The sequence below is a fragment of the Acinonyx jubatus genome, chromosome D4 (genome assembly GCF_027475565.1).
Source record: "Acinonyx jubatus isolate Ajub_Pintada_27869175 chromosome D4, VMU_Ajub_asm_v1.0, whole genome shotgun sequence".
In the NCBI taxonomy this organism is placed as follows: domain Eukaryota; kingdom Metazoa; phylum Chordata; class Mammalia; order Carnivora; family Felidae; genus Acinonyx; species Acinonyx jubatus.
Window position 1 is genome coordinate 5,241,829 of NC_069391.1, and position 18,610 is coordinate 5,260,438.

Consider the following 18,610-nt stretch of genomic DNA (forward strand, 5'->3'; position numbering starts at 1 on the left):
TGAACCCTGTGTGAGGCAGAACTGTGACCCCATGACCTTTGCCCCTGGTTCCACACCCATAAGGTTATGCTTCGTCAGACGGCAAAGGGATGCTGCAGACATAATTAAGGTTACTCATCAGTGGGTCTTAAAATAGGAAGGCTAGCCTGGATCATCCAGGTGAGTCCAATGTAAAATCTCACGAGCATTTAAAGGCAGAGGAAGCCAGAGAGCTGAGGCATAAGAAGACCGTGCTCTCGCTGGCTTGCAGATGAAGGGGCTGGGAGCACATGGCAAAGAAACACGGACCTCAGACCTACAGCTGCAAGGAACTGAATTCTGCCAGCAAGTGGAATGAGCTTAGAAGCGGACTCTTCCCCAGAACCTCCAGGTAAGAGCCCAGCCCAGCCCAGCCACCATCTTGACTTCCGCCCGGGAGCCCTGAGCAGAGGACACAGTTGAGCCCCTCTGTGCCTGGACTTCTGCCCCACACATCTGTGATGTTTTCAGCCACTAAAGGTGGTGCTTTCAGCCACCAAATCCGTGGTAATTTGTAACAGCGTGTGCAGAAAAAAAATACAACCTCACATTTTCTTAGGGCCACCGTGCTCTAAAAGAGTTCTCTAAAATCTTGGTTCCCGACAGGTAATAGCAACAAAAGACGATTCACATCCACTGCCTTCAAGAACTGGATAGAGAGAGAGACTGACATTACTACGTAACTCCCAAGGTCTGATATAACCCGGGAGACCTCGCAGTTTCCTCCTTCATCATCGGGAGGCCATTCGCTGACCTTGGATGGAGAGAGAGCCACTGGATGAGACATACAAGGGCTATGCTCACTCGCAGAGGCCAGGAGGCTGGAAGGCCCAGTCCCCAGCGGTGCTGTCCTCATAGCTGATGTGAGCCGCTCCCTGCTGGGCTCAAGGATGCAGCTACCTCCTGGCATGAGAAAAGGGGCCCACTGAAACCTAAAGAATCTTTTTCTGCTTAAACTCCAACTCAGATTAGAAAAGGCAGAATGCCATGTCAAGAGAAAAAAAGAAAGACCGAAATCATTATCGGTAGATGCAAACGTCCCATCTCATGGGGAACATGCAGAAAGTGTCCCCTTTGAGCTCAAGACAAGGATGCCCACTCACCACTTTAATGGACTCTGCACTGACCGTCCTAGCCAATGAAATAAGGAAAGAAAAAATAAAGGAACAAGAAAGTAGAAACAAAAGTGTATCTATGGAGACTATCATAGAAAGTCCAAGAAATAGCCACAGACATTATTTGAATAAATGAGTTTAGCTAGGCTGCTGGATACAAAATCAAACATAAAAAAATCCAATATATTTCTATTATCACATCTAACATAAAACATAAAATGAAATTTAATGAAAAAAACCCACCATTATAAGAACATCAAAAATATGAAACTCTATGAATAAATCCAATAAAAGATGTGTATGTCCGTCATGAAGAAAACACTGAGAAATTAAAGACCCCACTAAACACACACCATGTTTAGGAACTGAAAGATCAACACTGTACAAACATCAATTTTCTCAGGTCAGTCTAGAGATTTTATGCAATCCCAATCAAAATCTCAACTTTTCTTCTAGAGTTGAGGGATACAGAATTTAGCAAGACAATTCCAATATTAATATGGAAATGGAAAGCAAGAGCCAAAGCAATCTAGATCACAGGTCAGCAAACTAAGACCATGAGGCAGCTACCTGTTTTATAAATAAAGTTTTATCGAAACACAGACAAGCCCATTCATTTGTATACTGTGTATAGCTGCTTTCTCATCACAAGGGCAGAGTTGAATCAGGTACAACAGAAATCATGGGGCCAGCAAGCCTACTATATACGTATATATACATATGTGTATATACATATATTTTTTACATTTGTCTATTTTTGAGAGAGAGAGAGAGAGAGAGAGAGACACCCAGCGTGAGCAGGGGAGGGGCAGAGAGAGAGGGAGACACAGAATCTGAAACAGGCTCCAGGCTCCGAGCTGTCAGCAGAGAGCCCGACACGGGGCTCGAACTCACAGACCGTGAGATCAGGACCTGAGCCGGAGTCGGATGCTTCACCGACTGAGCCACCCAGGCGCCCCTTTACTACCTAGACCTTTAAGAAAAAAAGTTTGCCAACCCCTGTCCTAGACTGTAGAGCTTTCTGTGATGATGGCATCACTCCATCTATGTTTCCCGTCACAATAAACACTAGTCACATGCGCCTACTGAGCACTTGAAATGTGGCTACTGGGTTTGCCTAACTGAATTTTTAACTTTAGTTTTTATTAATTTAATTTAAACAGCCTACTGTATTAGACAGCACAGCTTCAGAATTTAGAAAAAGAACAGTACTGAGGCTTTATTTTTGTAGGAGTTAATTAAGGCAACGTAGTAGCAGTGGTTTCTAACCAGTGTATGAGACCAACAGACCTGCACACAAGGATAACTGATTTATAACAAAGGTGGCCACAAAGCAGTGAGGAAAGGAGTCCTTTCAATAAATATTATTGGGATGATCAGCTAGCTAAATACAAGACACGTATGTCTCAGGCACAAATCAATTCCAGACAGCATAAACAAACATGGTACCTGCACACAATGGACAACTATTCCGCGACGAAAAGGAATGAGCTACTTATGTATGTGTGCATCACGGGGGAACCTCAAAAACACACTAAGTGAAAGAAACCAAACAGAAAAACTAGATGTGATCCCATTTATATGCAATTTCCAAAAAAGGAAGATCCACACAGAAGGAAAAGACATCAGTGGCTGCCGGGGGCAGAAGACGGAACGACCACAAAGAAGCATGAGAAAACTTCCCGAGGGGTGCAGGTGTTCCCAAACTGGAATGTGGTGACAGCGATACGATTCCGTAAGTTTTAATAAAAATTCTCAAACTCTATGCTTATAGAAGATGAATCTTATGTAAACCATACCTCAATACCATCGCTCAGAAGAAAACCAATTCCAGGTAGGTGGTAAATCTAAATCTGCAACGCAAAACGTTAACATTTCCAATGAGAAAAGTGCGTGCATACTCTTGTTACCCCGTCCTACAGAAGGATTTCTCAAACCGAACACGGAAAGCACCAACTGCCCAAGAAAAGGCTGGTAAGTCTATTTTAAAACTAAGCGCTTCTGTTTTTGCCAAAAGACATCACCGAGAGGGAAACAGGTAACAGAGGGAGTCCCCACAACCCATATAACCACAAAGGGCTGGTATCCAGAATGAATAAAAAGTTTTACAAATCAGTAAGACAGATCACCCAATAGGTACATGAGCAAAGATGGCGTCACACACGTCACGAAAGTCAACTATTAACTAAATATTTAGTAACACGTAAAAGGGTTACACCTGAGTTTCAAAGGAAAAAAAACTGACAGTATTCAGCCTGGCAAAGATGCAGAAAACTGAAATAGTTTTACCTTGATGGTAAGAGTAAAATAAGCTGGTACAACCACTTTGGAAAACTGCACAGAAGAATCTACCAAAGCCGAGCATGCGGACAGAGTACAAACCACTTCCATTCCTAGCCATGTGGCCAAGTAAGAGGAGGACGTATGTGCCCCAAGGACATGCACAAAGATGTTCAGAACAACATTCTATTCCATCAGCTAAAAACCGCAAACACTAAATGCCCACTAAGAGGAGAATGGATGAACAGATGCGGCACATTTATACAGCCAAATACCACATAAACAGCCACAAAACCAATCACAGCCTCCCGTGACGACTGAGGACTCTTACAAACCTGCTGTGCAACAAGAGAAATCCATCCAGAGAATAAATGAACGGACGGAGACAGCAGGCAAAACCCTCAAAAACCAGGCAAAACCAAACGACAGTGTCTGGGGAGACAGGCTCCAGGTAGTAAAGCTCACAACAAGAGCCAAGTTAAGGAGATTAAAGAGAATGACAACTTCACGCAATGTCCAGCCCTAAACCGGATCCTTGATTTAAAAAAAAAAAAAAAGAGTTGCCATGAAGGCCCAAAGAGGGACAGCTGGCAAACCGTGAGTATGGACTGCATATTGGTGACAGTGTTCTGTGAATGTTAAATTTCCTACCCCTGGCCACTAGATTATTGTGTAAGAGAATATCTTGCTTTTAAAGGACACATGCTGGTTAATTTAGGAGTAACGAGTCCTACCTGCAACTTATTTTCAAATAGTTCATTAAAAACAATAGAAAGACCTGTACTCTAAAAATTACAAAACACTGACGAAAGAAATTGGAAAGAACACAAAGAAACAGAAAGACGTTCCATGCTCATGGACTGGAGGAACAAATAACGTCAAAATGGCGATACTACCCAAAACAATCTATACATTTAACGCACTCCCTATCAAAACACCAACAGCATTTTTCACAGAACTAGAACAAACAATCCTAAACTTTGTATGGATCCACAAAAGACCCCAAACAGCCAAAGCAATCTTGGAAAAGAACAACAAAACTGGAGGCATCACAATTCCAGGCTTCAAGTTATATTACAAAGCTAAAGTATTCAAAGCAGTATGGTAAAAAAAACAAAAAAAAAAACAAAAAAAAAAACCCACCAGAACAAAACAAAAATCCAAAAAACAGTATGGTACTAGCACATTAAAATAGATCACACAGACCAATGGAACAGAATAGAAAACCCAGAAATAACCCCACAATTATATGCTTAACCTTTGACAAAGGAGGAAAGAATACACAATGGTAAAAAGACAGTCTCTTCAACAAATGGTGGTGGGAAAGCTGAACTATTTTAAAATAAACTATTTTATTATACTACACACAAAAATAAACTCAAAAAAAGGGAGCCCAGGTGGCTCAGTTGGTTGAGCGTCTGACTCTTGATTTCAGCTCAGGTCATGATCTCAGGTCACGCTCTGTGGACTTGAACCCCACGTTGGGCACTGCGCTGACAGCGTGGAGCCTGCGTGGGATTCTCTCTCCCTCTCTCTCTGCCCCTCTCCTGCTCATGTGTGCACACACACGTGCTCTCTCTCACAAATAAATAAAATTAAAAACAATAATAAACTCAAAATAGATCAAGGACCTAAATGTGAGACCCAAAGCCATTAACAATCCTAGAAGAGAGCACAGAAAGCAATTTCTTTGACATCGGCCATAGCAACATCTTTCTACACAGGTTTCCTGGGGGAAGGGAAACAAAAGCAAAAATAAACTACTGGGACTACATCAAAACTACAAGTTTCGCCAACAAAACTAAAAGATGACCTATGGGACGGAAGAAGATATTTGCAAATGTATCTGGTAAAGGATTAGTATCCAAAATCCAAGAACTTCCACAAGTTGACACCAAAAAACCCCAAATAATCCAATTAAAAAATGGGCAGAAGACATGAACATTTTTCCAAAGAAGTCACACGGATGGCCCACAGACACATGAACAGATGCTCAACATCACTCATCATAAGGAAAACACAAATCAACACTACAACGGGGTATCACCTCACACCTGTCAGAATGGCTAAAAATCAAAAACACAAGAAATGAGGGTTGCTGAGGATGTGGAGAAAAAGGAACCCTTGTGCACTGTTGGTGGGAATGCAAACTGGTGCACCCACTGTGGAAAACAGTATGGAGGTTCCTCAAAAAATTAAAAATAGAACTACCCTACAACCCAGGAATTGCACTACTGAATATTTACCCAAAGAAAAACAGTAATTCAGAGGCATGTGCTCTTACGTTTACTGCAGTGTTATTTATAATAGCCAAATTCCAGAAAAAGTCCAAGTGTCCATCGACAGGTGAATGGACTAAGACGACGTGAGGTGTGTGCGTGCTGCGTGTGTGTGTGTGTGTGTGTGTGTGTGTGTGTGTAGAAACATAAAAAAGAATGAAATCCTCTAAGGACCTCGTATAAGCAGAATTATACGGTATTTGTCTTTTCGTGACTGGCTTCTCTCTCTTAGCACAGAGTCCTCAATGTATTCTTTAGATTAAAAAAAAAAAGCTATTAAGAATTCTCTGGTCTCTTTTTACCTAATTCAACATTATATGATTAGCGAAAAATTAATAAATCATGGTACAGTAAAGATTAAATTTCCTTTTTTTAAAAAAAAAATTATTTTTGAGAGAGTGTGCAAGAGGGGGAGGGGCAGATGGAGGGAGGGGTAGACAGAGGATCGAGAACGGGCTCTGGGCTGAGAGCCCGATCCAGGGCTCAAAGTCACAAACCGTGAGATGATGACCTGAGCCAAGGTCGGACGTTTAACCAACTGAGCCACCCAGGAGCCCCTAAATTTCTTTCTTCTATTTTAATTACCAAAGAGCATCTGTTGGTGTAAAAATTTTCACCTCAAAACAGAATTTCAAAGAAAAAAGCAGATATGGGCACTAAAGCAAAGCAAAATTATGTATGAAATTACACATGACAAGTATTTTTGAAAGAAGAAAATGGAGACAATAAATCTAGGTAAGTTAAGGGAAAAAAATAGTGTTTCGTAAGTCACAAAGCTTCTTTCCAGGCAAGTGTGATTTCACTGTCATTCCCTCACCAGTAGTTTCTTTATTTAAGTGATTTTCTCTCCCCCAAATGCAATTCTACTAAAACCCCACACAAAACAGAAAAGTAAAACATCTCCATACAAAGCGGAGACTTGGATCCCTAGAGCCAGCGCAGTCTCCTCCGAACCCTTGGGAATGACCGCCACATAACCTAAGGACTGCAGAATACGGCGTCAAAGCCAAAACGACGACCTCCAACTGCCGTGTCCTGTATGGAAGCTGCTCCCTACTCCGATATTCAGATGGACAACAGATTCTGGGGACATGTTCTCTATTTCCTATGAAGAACTAAAGGAAAACACAGACACACAGACCCCCATCCTACTTCCATACCAGGTACTGCGTGTTTTAGGCTAAAAAATTTAGGACCTTTACCTGGAGCGGTGGATCTCACTGGGGGCGTCTTCCTCTTGGCCAAGAAGTTTCTCAGTTGTGCTTGTTTCACGGGGGACAGTTTGGCTGCAAGAAATTCAAGAACCGTTAAGTACTTAAGACTTGGTTTTCTAAGGTGTCAACAGAAGAGAACAGACAGGTGAAGACGGAGAAGGTGTTTACCCGGCACTCTGGGCAAGGGCTTGGTGTGGGATTCTATGCTGGTTTTCAACAAGGCATTGCGGAGACTTTCGAGGTCACTGTCAAAACTGAAAAGAGGACAGGGTTACCTACAAACCGACTACGACCTGAGAAATCTCCCCGAATATAAATGCCAGAGATGAGAGCATCCCTAATATAGAAACAGGAGATCTGAGCCATCAGTGTAGTCAATCCAAAAGGAGACAGATTCCAACCTTCCCCCGACCAGCAAACACAGCACCAACAGTGCTTCAGCACAAAGCGCATTTGGCCCAAAGGCACAACCACAAAATCCCCCTAGGAACTTCAGGGGAAAACTGTCTAACTGTCGGGTCTGAAAGTTTCTGCTCAAAGTGACAAGTCTTGAGTTTCTAGAAAAGTTTGTCAACCTAATTCTGCCAGTTAATTTTCTTTTTTAAAAAATGTTTATTTTTGACAGAGAGAGAGAGAGAGAGAGAGAGAGAGAGAGAGAGAGAGTGTGTGTGTGTGTGTGTGTGTGTGTGTGTGTGTGTGTGTGTGTAAGCAGGTGAGGGGCAGACGGGGGGCGGGGGGGGGAGGTGGGGGGACAGAGGATCCAAAGCAGACTCTGCACAGACAGCAGAGAGTCCGATGTGGGAGTCAAACCCACGAAACGTGAGATGATGACCCGAGCTGAAGTCAGACACTTAATGGATTGAGCCACCCAGGTGCCCCTCTACCAGCTGATTTTCAAAAGAACAACACTATTTCTGTAGAATCTGCCGTCATCTGGGGCGCCTGGGTGGCGCAGTCGGCTAAGCGTCCGACTTCAGCCAGGTCACGATCTCGCGGTCCGGGAGTTCGAGCCCCGCGTCAGGCTCTGGGCTGATGGCTCGGAGCCTGGAGCCTGTTTCCGATTCTGTGTCTCCCTCTCTCTCTGCCCCTCCCCCGTTCATGCTCTGTCTCTCTCTGTCCCCAAAATAAATAAACGTTGAAAAAAAAAAAAATCTGCTGTCATCTATTGGCACCTGTTTCATCAGGCACACTTAATTTCACTCTGCTAATCCTCTGACGGAGGTATTGTTACCTCCATTTTTTTACGATCAGAGAGGGTGAGGAACCTGACCAGGATCCCACAGGTGACAGCAGAGTCACTTTCAAACCCACATCCGAACTACAACTTCTGCACCTGACTCCCGGGCAGTTACCCGTTCCTTCACCCACATTCATCGAGTGCCAGTGGCATTGCCAGGCCCGTTTTCCCGCACACCTGTGAGGGCTGCTCTGGGAGCTAACGTCCGAGGGGAGGCTCCACTGGGAGGTCTGGTTATAGAGACGGAGCTGCTGGAGACTGTCCACCAGTTGGTTCAACCTCTTCCTCTGCTGGTTGATGATTTCCCGGTTGTTGGCGAGGGTGTTGAACAGCGTCTCTCGCTCCGGGACCAGCAAGCGCCTGGTGACGGCAAAGAGGAAGGAATTCAGCGTGAATGGTCCAAGTCCCACGACTGTAACAGTGAAAGTATAGAATGGAGAACATCCAGGAGACCAGCAGCGTCGGGGAATTACCAGAACACAAAAAGAGGATGAAAGCTGTACAAAGATGATACAGAAAAAGGAACAAGCGGCTGAGGGTGAGCAGGCCAGGCCCGCAGCAAAGGACAGCGTAACCAGACAAAACCTCACGGAGGTTCTCGACAAGGGTGGGAGGCAGAGTCAAAAGTGAGGGCAAGGAGGAGCACGTTCAGCTACACACTCAGGGTTTGTGTGGTTTTTTGTGTGTAAATTATACTAACAAACAAAGCCCGGGGTCCACCGGAGGTCTATGGGGAGGTCATGTGTCCAGTGTGCTATCAAGAAACACTGGGACTAAGCATGCAGTGTAGCAGCAAGGGGATAGCCCACCTGAAAGAGCTCAAACAAGAAAGGAACAACAGTCCCTTTCTTTCTGGTGACAAGGCAGTTCAACATAAATTTCTAAAAAGGCGTTTCAGTAGGGTACAAGGTAATATTTAGAAGGGCTTAAAAACAGAGATGCACCAAAAAACTATACAGATTTAAGAACTTAAACTCTGCAGAAAGGGAAGTTTAAAAAAAAAAAAAAAGGCACGTGAAGGAGAAAATCCATAGGGTTGTCATAAAGGAGAAGAGAGTCTGGTTTCTCCGTTACCATCATGCACTTTTACAAAAGCCAACTTCTTAATTAGCAAAGAGAAATCCAACAAGATTCAGAACAGAATGTTCCTGCTGTCGGGTCAAGCCATTCTCTCCCACGTGCTTGAACGTGAATTCAGAACCAGGGCAGGGAGTGTGAAACCTCGAATGGGGCCCCACTGCCCAGGGGACAAGTGCTCCAGGCCAGAGGCCACGGAACCCTCCCACTGACCGGCATCCAGAGCATCAACGCTCACCTCTACCTTCCCTGATCTGTGCTCCAAACGGAGGCATGCAGGTCAGGTACAAAACCTTCCTCCACACTGTACGATGCAATGTATGAAATTCTGTTTACTGAATTTTAAGCACATTCGGGCCCTGCCCCTGACATCACACCCAGGTTGCCCCACTTACAAGTTCTGTGATCCCACAGCTTCATAAACGAGTAAACAGATCATTTCCCAGTTTGTTTCCTTACAGGGCTAATCACACTAATCAAGTGTAGGTGTTTCAAAAAGGGAGCATTTTGAGGGCCAATCTGTTTCTCGGCTTTCCTGTGGGCACTTCACTGTTCTCACAATGTACTGCTTTCTGTTCCTTAGGGAACACAGAGGGCATACTGCCAAACATCCGGGGAGAGAGGACCAGGGTAGGACAACGTTCTCCTGTGCCTTTCTTCCCTTCCTTCCTTGTAAGTCATCCACACTAATTAGGAATGCTTCCTCAACAAGATTTGGAATATACAGAAAAGCAGAAAAGTTCCCCTTAACCCCATTCGCAGCTGTAAACGAATATGGTGACAGATTTCTAGCCTTTTTTCTACACTGAGACCTCCAAACTGAGATCATCCAGTATGGTTTTTGTCTTCTCCTTTCCCATATTTTATATATCGGATCTAACAATTATCATTATGCGATTATTTCATATATTTCATGTCACACACAACGCGTATTTAATGATTTTCTGACAACATGCTACGCAGCGGTCACACAGAATTCTGTGACCGGACCCACGGGGTGGCTCCTCTAACTTCTAGATACTAGGTCATGTCCAATTTCTCGCTATCATAAATCGTGCCGCGACACACACTCCTCTATGTTGATGGTTGTGAGAGCTGCTATTATTTCTGTAGAACAAGTTTCTAGAAATACGGTGACTGGGTCGCAAAAAATAAACACCTGTAGGGTTTTGGATCCATGTTCCTAAACCATCTTTTAAAAAGCCTACAGCAGTATCTCCTGCCACCCAGGGTGGATGAGGGACCCTGCTCACTTTTGTTTTCTCTTTTGTTCCAGATGCCGATCCCATTCCAAGTCCAGCACGTCATTCACATCTTGGACGGCAAATTTCACATACTGATGGAGGCGCCGGATTTCCTACAAGGAAAAAAAAAAAAATGAGAAAGCAAATGACTCTGTTTTCCAGGAGCCTGGAGGGAGGTGCACCAAAACAATCAAAATAATTTTGCAAGGTGTTTCCACTAAGAACCAGAAGGAACAAAGAAAATACAACAGGCTTTAATCGAATCATTCGAATGGCGTGATTAAAACGAACAACGGGACTCAACCTTTTAACCGTGACAGAGAGGCGGCACAAAGCAACGGGAAAGAGATTGGGCGTGCTGGTCTAGGGCTCCAGGGAAAACGCTGTGGCTCATTCTCTCATTTGTCAGCTCCTACAGAGTAACTCAACATGCTCCGGGAACTTTCCACTGCACGCTGCTGCTCAGACAGCGCACCCGTGTAGGTTTTGCTCTCCCGCCCGTGAAATTAACTGTAACACAGACCAAACTATCCTACAAGAGCGCCGCAGGTAATTCTGAACCTGTCTGTTCACCGCACAGGACCCGTAAGTCTTCCTACCGGTGGAGAAAAGCTCCCCTCTTCTCAAAGGGGAGTATCAGCAATAGAAACGGAATTGACCATCACTAAACTTCACATCTATTCATCTTAGGCCTGCAGTAGTTTTCTTTAAGTTTCAATGCAGAGTTAACCTTCGTGGCTATACAACCACATTCTCGAAAATAAAATGTAAAATGAACATAAAGCATTCCCTTAAGCACATACACAAAGGCAGGCAACGTGCAATGCACCGGGAGTCATCTTTACATCGGTACAAAGTTCGTACCCTGTTTCATTTTAAAAATTACTCTGGGGTAAGGGTATGTGCCCCAACTGAAAGAGAGCAAATGTCATTTAAAAAGAGCCAGGCTGGGGCGCCTGGGTGGCTCAGTCGGTTAAGCGGCCGACTTCGGCTCAGGTCATGATCTCGCGGTGTGTGGGTTCGAGCCCTGCGTCGGGCTCTGTGCTGACAGCTCGGAGGCTGGAGCCTGCTTCGGATTCTGTGTCTCCCTCTCTCTGCCCCTCCCCCGTTCATGCTCTGTCTCTGTCTCAAAAAAATAAATGTTAAAAAAAAAAAAAATTAAAAAAAAAATAAAAAGAGCCAGGCTGATCCCAGGGAGAAGTAGCAGTGACCCCAGCAACAAATATAAGTTGCAACTCCCTGCTCGATGGCGGCAGGGAGGCCTTCTTCTCTGAGCACAAGGGTGACTGTGCCTCTGTGAGCTCACTAGCATTGTTTCTTCCAAGTGCCCTCCCACTCTGGCTACCAGAAAAGCGAGCTTCTCTTTCAAGGCCTGTCATAGATACTTCGTTTCTGTGGCTTAGCGGCTCCCTCATCTGCAATGCCATAGCAACACGTCCCACGTCCTACTTATACGTTCCCTTTTCCACTGCCACGCACCCAGCCACCGGGACGGCACGGCACGGCACAGCGGTGAAGAGCGCAGGCTCTGAGCCACACTCAGGGTCCAGCATTTATTCGTGGGGACACTCGGGCAGTTCCAGTATCTGTTTCCTTCTCCCCTTCCGTACACGGCATATACTGGATAAGTGCTATCATTATCTGCTTAGTAGTGTGAAAAGAGAAAAGCGTCTCCTTTTGAATGTCCCCCCAGAGCTGCGTGCTTTTCTTCCAGTTTGGACACAGGGCAAGAGGTGAAAACGCACGTGACAAGCAAGCGTATCTGGACGCAACACGGAGGGGGTAATCTGAGGAGGGGCAGGCAGGGAGTCTGCTTTCTCTGAGACGGTAAACATCCACGGTCCTCCAGTGATACCACAAGGACTGAGGGACACCGCAGGGGTCCTTCGGCCTCTCCAGGACAGGACCATCTCGCTCATTTCCTACTATAGTCAGTTTACCAGGCGTGGGACAGAAATGGCAGACAGAGTAGAGTCCACAGCCTCCAACCCTCTGAGGCAGGAGGGGATTCAGCCCGGTCACAGACCTCACTCACATCCTAGGTGAGGAAGACCGGAGCGGCCACCCATGCACCCTTCCCTACTGGGACCCTGGGCAAATGCGAGGAGGCAGGAGGTGACCCCGCTAAGGCTGGAGACACAACAATTTTCAGTAAATTGGAAGATGAAAGCAAAAACCAGATTTCGCTGCAACAGAGAGTAAGAATAATTATGAACGGATGAGAGAAGTAACCTTGCTGAAGTCCGGTGTACGGGAAAGGGCCCCAGCAAGTGGAGCTTTCCATCAGGTTCCACTCGAACTAACAACATCACCATGGGCAAACTGAGCCCAGGGGACCCAACTTCCTTATCTGCATACTGGGATCAACAACGCTCACCTTGCAGAGCAGCGGGTTTTGAAGTCCAGAAATAATGTGCAAAAAACACCCAGCAGAGTATTAGCACTCAATGAGGAATTGCTACATGAACGCTTATTCGTTATCTGATCTATAAATACATTGTTCCCAACGGTACGCTTTCCCCCAAGCATAAAGTTTAATAAAGAATTCTGTTTGTGGGGCATCCGGGTGGCTTGGTTTGTTTGGGTGTCCGACTTTGGCTCAGGTCACGATCTCGCGGTCCGTGGGTTTGAGCTCCGCATCAGTCTCTGTGCTGACAGCTCGGAGCCTGGAGCCTGCTTTGGATTTTGTGTCTCCTCTCTCTCTCTGTTCTTCCCCTACCTGCACTCTCTCTCAAAGGTAAATAAAGATTAAAAAAAAAAAAAAGAATTGTTTGTTTTCATCCTAAAAAAATTAAATGGAAAAGTGCGGTTTTCTTTGTCACAGCTAAGGAAATCTATGCAAAGTAGGTAAATGATTCGCAGGAAATTAACAACGTCATGGGGGCAGTCTTCCAAATCAGGACCTCATAAAGGAGACGGACTGGCAGAGTTGGTTTTACGAAGCTCACCTCGGCCAGATCCTCTTACCTGGAGCTTTGCTTCGCTCTTGGGATCCAGGGGTCTCTTGTAGAGCAAGTGCACATATCCAGAGTCACAATTTCTCTCATTTTGCTCTCTGGCTTCTTCAACGCCAGCAAAGCCCTCAAGTAAGGTTGTTTTCAGGGTACTTATATCTCCATGAAGAGACTAGAAAAGGTACAAGGATGTTTTAATACAAAAAAAGTTGTGCCATTTCTAAGAAACAGACCTTTCTGCCTGGATCACGGAAGGTGGTGGTTCTCAGTTACCATGACACCCAGGTGTGAACGGTTAACAGTCACGCAAAGAAGAAATTCACTGCACGGAAAGAAAAATACCGATGCTCGCTTTTTAAAAATTAATCTTTTTCCTCGTTAAAAACCCCACAGAGTCTATTGGCCAGAAACTCAGAGAAGGAGAAAAACTATTGGCAGCACCTACAGTCCTACTCCCTGAAGATAATCACTGCTGACTCTCTGCAGAGCTCTCCTCTTTCGAAACACGTCAAGGGCAGGGCCCTGGAGGCAGACGCTCCGGGACTGGCATGTGGAAACTGGGTGGCTTTGGGCAAGTTATTTCACCTCACTACCCGTCAGCCTCTTGACTTGCAAGAGAGACAGAGCAAGTGGCACCTACCGAACAGGGCGGTTTGAGGATTCAGCAAGGTAACACACTGCCGGCACACGGTAACCAGGAATAGTAACACGGGAAATACTAGTAACAGCCAACACTTGATGTCTTTATACCAGACATGCCCCTCAACCTCTTTGTTATAACCCAACAACTTACTACAAAATATGGGAAATTTTCAAATATACCTAAACTAGCAACCATAACGGATCTTTCCGGAATGCCCTGTAGGTGTCAACGGGGCAGAAACTACTACTGTTATTCCATTTTCTCAGTCTAAAACCTGGCATAGCTACGTTAACTTGCCCAAAGTCGCATAACGAAGTGCTGAAGGTAGGATCTGAACTTTGGCACTCCTAGGCAAACTACTCGTCCTTCTAAAAGCCACCACCAGTGGTCCTCACAGAATAAAGGACATACACCCACGGAGCACTAGGAGAGCAACTTTTACAAGTGCATCAGCAGGCACAGACCTCTGTGGTCTCTTTAATCTCCAGAAGGAAAGCGTGCAGGTCGTCGGATTCCGTTCGCAGAATCTTCATCTCCTCCGAAGTGCCCACTTGGAAACAAGCTTTGGAAGTGCGGGCTTTCAGCTCTCCCAACTCCTTCTGAAAGTGTGCGATCTGCAGAAGCCACGGAAGAGGAAGCCCCCCCTCAGTCCGAACGGCACGGCAGCACCGTCACTGCCCCTGCGCCCTGGCAAGCACGGCCCCCTGGGAGCACCATGGCCGGACGCCGGAACGAAAGGCTCGTGCGGGGTCTGCGCTCAGAGCCGCTCCCGTCTCACTGCCAGAGCTACGGCTGGGAAAAATCTGCAGGATCGACTTTACCTCTTCCCCGATTCCAGCCATCACAGGATCCGGATCTTTCCACGGATGGCCCTGCTTTTCCGTAACAGGAGGCTGAAGTGATTTTGCCTGAAACGGAAGGCGAAAGGTTGACAGGTGCACCCCCACCACACGTACTGATTCTTGAAGCCGCTGCTGCTTCGGCGCCTGCGCCCTCGTGATACAGCCACCGCTCCCTCGCTTGTTCTTTCGAACCCATGCCGACCGGGTACCTACTTGGTGTAAGGCACGTTCTAGACAGTGGAGAGAGGGGTGAACAAGACGGAGGAGGGCCCTACTCTCGTGGAACTTAACGTCTCCTGGGCCAAGACAGGTAAGAAGTAAACACTTCAGCTGGGGACAGTGACATGGCAAAAGAGAAAGGGGGTGCTTCTGGAGGTGAGATGGCCCAGAACGCCCTCACCGAGCACAGTCTCTGAACTGAGCCCTGAGGTAGAGCAGACAGCTACGGGAAGTTCTGGGGGAAGCACCTTCCAGGCAGCGAGAAGAGCAAGCACAAAGAATGCGAGGCACGAAACACGTGTGGCATGCTGGGGGCAGAGAGTAAATGCGGGCACAATGATGTCAGGGAGGAAGGTGGAGAGGGCAGGGGTGGGTCGTGTACAACTAAAGCAAGGAGTTTGGATGTTTTTCTAAGTGTGCTGGGAAGCTTCTTAGAGTCCCAGGAGAGTTTATTCTTTGCTTTACGATTTTAAAAGATCCCTCCTGCTGTTAAATCGAGCAAAGATATCAGTGAGAGGGAGAAGAAGTAGGGAGAGCAGTCAGGAGGGTAACGACGCAAGAGAGGACAATGGCCTGAAAGATGACATTAGCAGGAGCGACAGAGATGTGGATTTACGTCACACACACACCCCACCAGAGCACAGATGACAAGTCCTTCCACTAGTAAGGACTAGGGGGAGGTTCCGTTCAATAGACAAATCTAGAATGACTTCTCGGTTTGGAGCTTGAGCAAACGACCTGGAATGGTTGTGGGGGAGACAGAAATCAAGGATTCTGCCGTACAGACGTTAGAAGACATTATAGAGATGGCTTCTAGATTATTTGATATCTGCAACAATTAACAGAGAATTTTTAGACTGCGTGAGCAACCATTAAAACAGCAAACGTTTATCTAATAAATACCATGTGCCATGCACTATGCCTAACACTAGACCCGTCACCTGGGCGTTTATTGTATACCTGTATGGGTGCATGCCGTGGGCAGGATTGGGGCTGGTTGGGAAAAAGAAGCAAAAACTATGACTCCGGGCCTGAGGGCATGCAAATAATCAAGTGGGGAAAGTGACCTAAAATTCTCTTTAAGTCAAACCATAGAAATAAACTGAGGTGACAAATTATAAATCTAAATATGAAAAGTAAAATAATAAAGCTTTTAGGAAAACGTAGGAAAGCATGGGGCACCTGGGTGGCTCAGTCGGTTGAGCGTCCAACTTCAGCTTAGGTCATGATCTCACCGCTCGTGACTCTGAGCCCCGGGTCGGGCTCTGTGCCGACAGACTGGAGCCCGGAGCCTGCTTCCGATTCTGTGTCTCCCTCTCTCTGCCCCTCCCCTGCTTACAGTCTGTCTTTTTCTCTCAAAAATAAACGTTAAAAAAAATTTTTTTAAAAAGCAACAACAACATAGGAAAGAAGCTTTTGGACCCTGGAACCAGAAATGATTTCTAAAATAGAACACAAAGAGCACTCATCATAAAACAAAAGTTGATATACTGAACTGTACCAAGAACTATATTAAGTCATCAAAAGAAACCACAAATAGAATGAAGACAATTCAGAGTGAGAAAGTATCTGCATTATGTGTGCGTGTATGTGCATGTGTACCTGACAAGGAACTCTTACGAATCACGAAGACATACACCCCATAAAAGAAGATATTCAACTGGCCAAAACCATATGGAAAAAAGGCTCAATTTTAGCGGTCATCAGGAAAATATTAATTAAAATCATAAAGGACAACAATAAAAAAATGAAAAATACAAAGACTAGTGAGGATATGGACCAGCTGAACCGCTATATACTCGCAGTGGGAATTTACTAAAGAGAAATCTATGTATATTCTATGGCCCAGCAATTCCATTCCTAGGTGTATGCCCAACAGAAATGCATACGTATGTTCACCCAAAGACATCAACTACCATGGTCACAGCAACGCTATTCGCAATGATTTAAACCCAGAAGCTCTTCAGATGTGTCAAGGGTAGAATAAAGACTTGTAGCATAGCCGCCCGATGAATTCCATATAGTCACAACAATATGGATCGATTTCACAAACATTAGGTTTGTAAAACCAACTCAACATTATGTTGAGCCAAACACAAGAATACACGCTGTGTTAAAAAGAAAGAAAGAAAGAAAGAAAGAAAGAAAGAAAGAGAGAGAGAGAGAGAGAGAGAGAGAGAGAGAGAGAGAGAGAAGGAAAGGAAAGGAAAGGAAAGGAAAGGAAAGGAAAGGAAAAGAAAAGAAAAGAAAAGAAAGAAAGAATACCGTGTGAACCCATTTCAGAGAAGGTATGAACAGGCCAAACTAAGCTATGCTGTTAGAAGTCATAGCAGGGAGCTCCCTTGGGCCAGGAGAATGAGTAGAAGGGCATACATGAGGGAGAATTCTGGCATTCTGGTAATGTTCCATCTCTTCATCCGGGGGTTGGTTGCCAAGGTGAACTCAGCTGGTGTACGGGTATTTTTCCCCCATGTGTATTATGTGTTAATAAAAAAGTAAAATAAACCAAAGTCTTATGGAAAGGCACAGAAACAGAGGACCCCGGATAGATTAGTCGGTTACTTTGGAAATGAGAAAAAAAAAAAAAAAAGAAAAAAGAAAAAGAAAAAAATCAGGTGCTACAGTCCTTTCAGACATAAGGAGAATACAACAAAGTGACCAGCACAGCAGGGACAAGCTCAGGAACCAGAAGAGCAGACAATGTTAAGGCTCTGGGGCTGAGATAAATGGCTTTTATGCACACACATTACAAACGTTCAGGGCTCATGTTCTACTATTTCCCGTCACGTAGTCCCGAGCACTATTTCAAAGATATGGATTCTAAAACACGAACACCCATTTTATAATAAACACATACGACTGTTCGCATGAACAAACACGGCATTGTAAGTTGAGTTTCAACATACCTGGGGAGAGCCTGACTTTGCCACTGGAGGGGTTATCCTGGGTGACTTCTGTACCATTGAGGACGCTGGGCCCGGGCTGCCCTGAGCAGATCGCCCTGCTGGAATAAGAAGGCCGTGAAAACAGCATTTCTTCCCATTCTTTCTCTCAGCGTATGTGTCCTTCACTCAAATCAAAAAAAAAAAAAAAAAAAAAAAAAGCTTCCCAGTGCCCCTGGCCCTCCTATGATTTCTGTTACTAAGAATGATGTCCACAGTTTTTATTAGCCTGTTCCAAGATAACTAAAAAACACGTATTACATTTTCAGACACGAAACTCTTTTATAAAGCAGATAAAACTGGAATGTCTCTGAAAGTAGGCATGTGCATTTTTGTGCAGGCCCAGGAGGCTGGCCATTTGGCCCATCCTTACTCCCCAGAGACACCTGCTGCACCTCTGAGAATGAGGAACAAAGTTTAAATAATCCCATCACCTTATAAGAGCTCATAGGGTCTTCAGGACCCTCGAGGAAGCTCCTGGAAGCTTCTAGAACAAGCCTTGCTCTGCTTCACTTTAGATTCCCCTAGGGAGCATTTAAAAAATAA

The 18,610-nt window shown here is 45.2% G+C and overlaps 1 protein-coding gene across 5 annotated transcripts in view; it reads right to left on the reverse strand.

Moving 5' to 3' along the window:
- NUP214 (nucleoporin 214) overlaps positions 1 to 18,610 on the reverse strand; it is a 93,728-nt gene that overhangs the window by 52,222 nt on the left and 22,896 nt on the right. For 4 of the 5 annotated variants that reach the window (XM_027035410.2, XM_027035408.2, XM_027035412.2 and 1 more), the window contains 8 exons: positions 18,029 to 18,126; positions 14,883 to 14,969; positions 14,526 to 14,675; positions 13,432 to 13,590; positions 10,474 to 10,577; positions 8,321 to 8,503; positions 7,075 to 7,160; positions 6,895 to 6,978 (listed from right to left, as the gene is read on the reverse strand). In XM_027035410.2, the coding sequence (XP_026891211.2) occupies positions 6,895 to 6,978; positions 7,075 to 7,160; positions 8,321 to 8,503; positions 10,474 to 10,577; positions 13,432 to 13,590; positions 14,526 to 14,675; positions 14,883 to 14,969; positions 18,029 to 18,126 (951 nt within the window). The remainder of the gene's footprint in view (positions 1 to 6,894; positions 6,979 to 7,074; positions 7,161 to 8,320; positions 8,504 to 10,473; positions 10,578 to 13,431; positions 13,591 to 14,525; positions 14,676 to 14,882; positions 14,970 to 18,028; positions 18,127 to 18,610) is intronic. The other variant, XM_027035411.2, reaches the window with a different exon arrangement.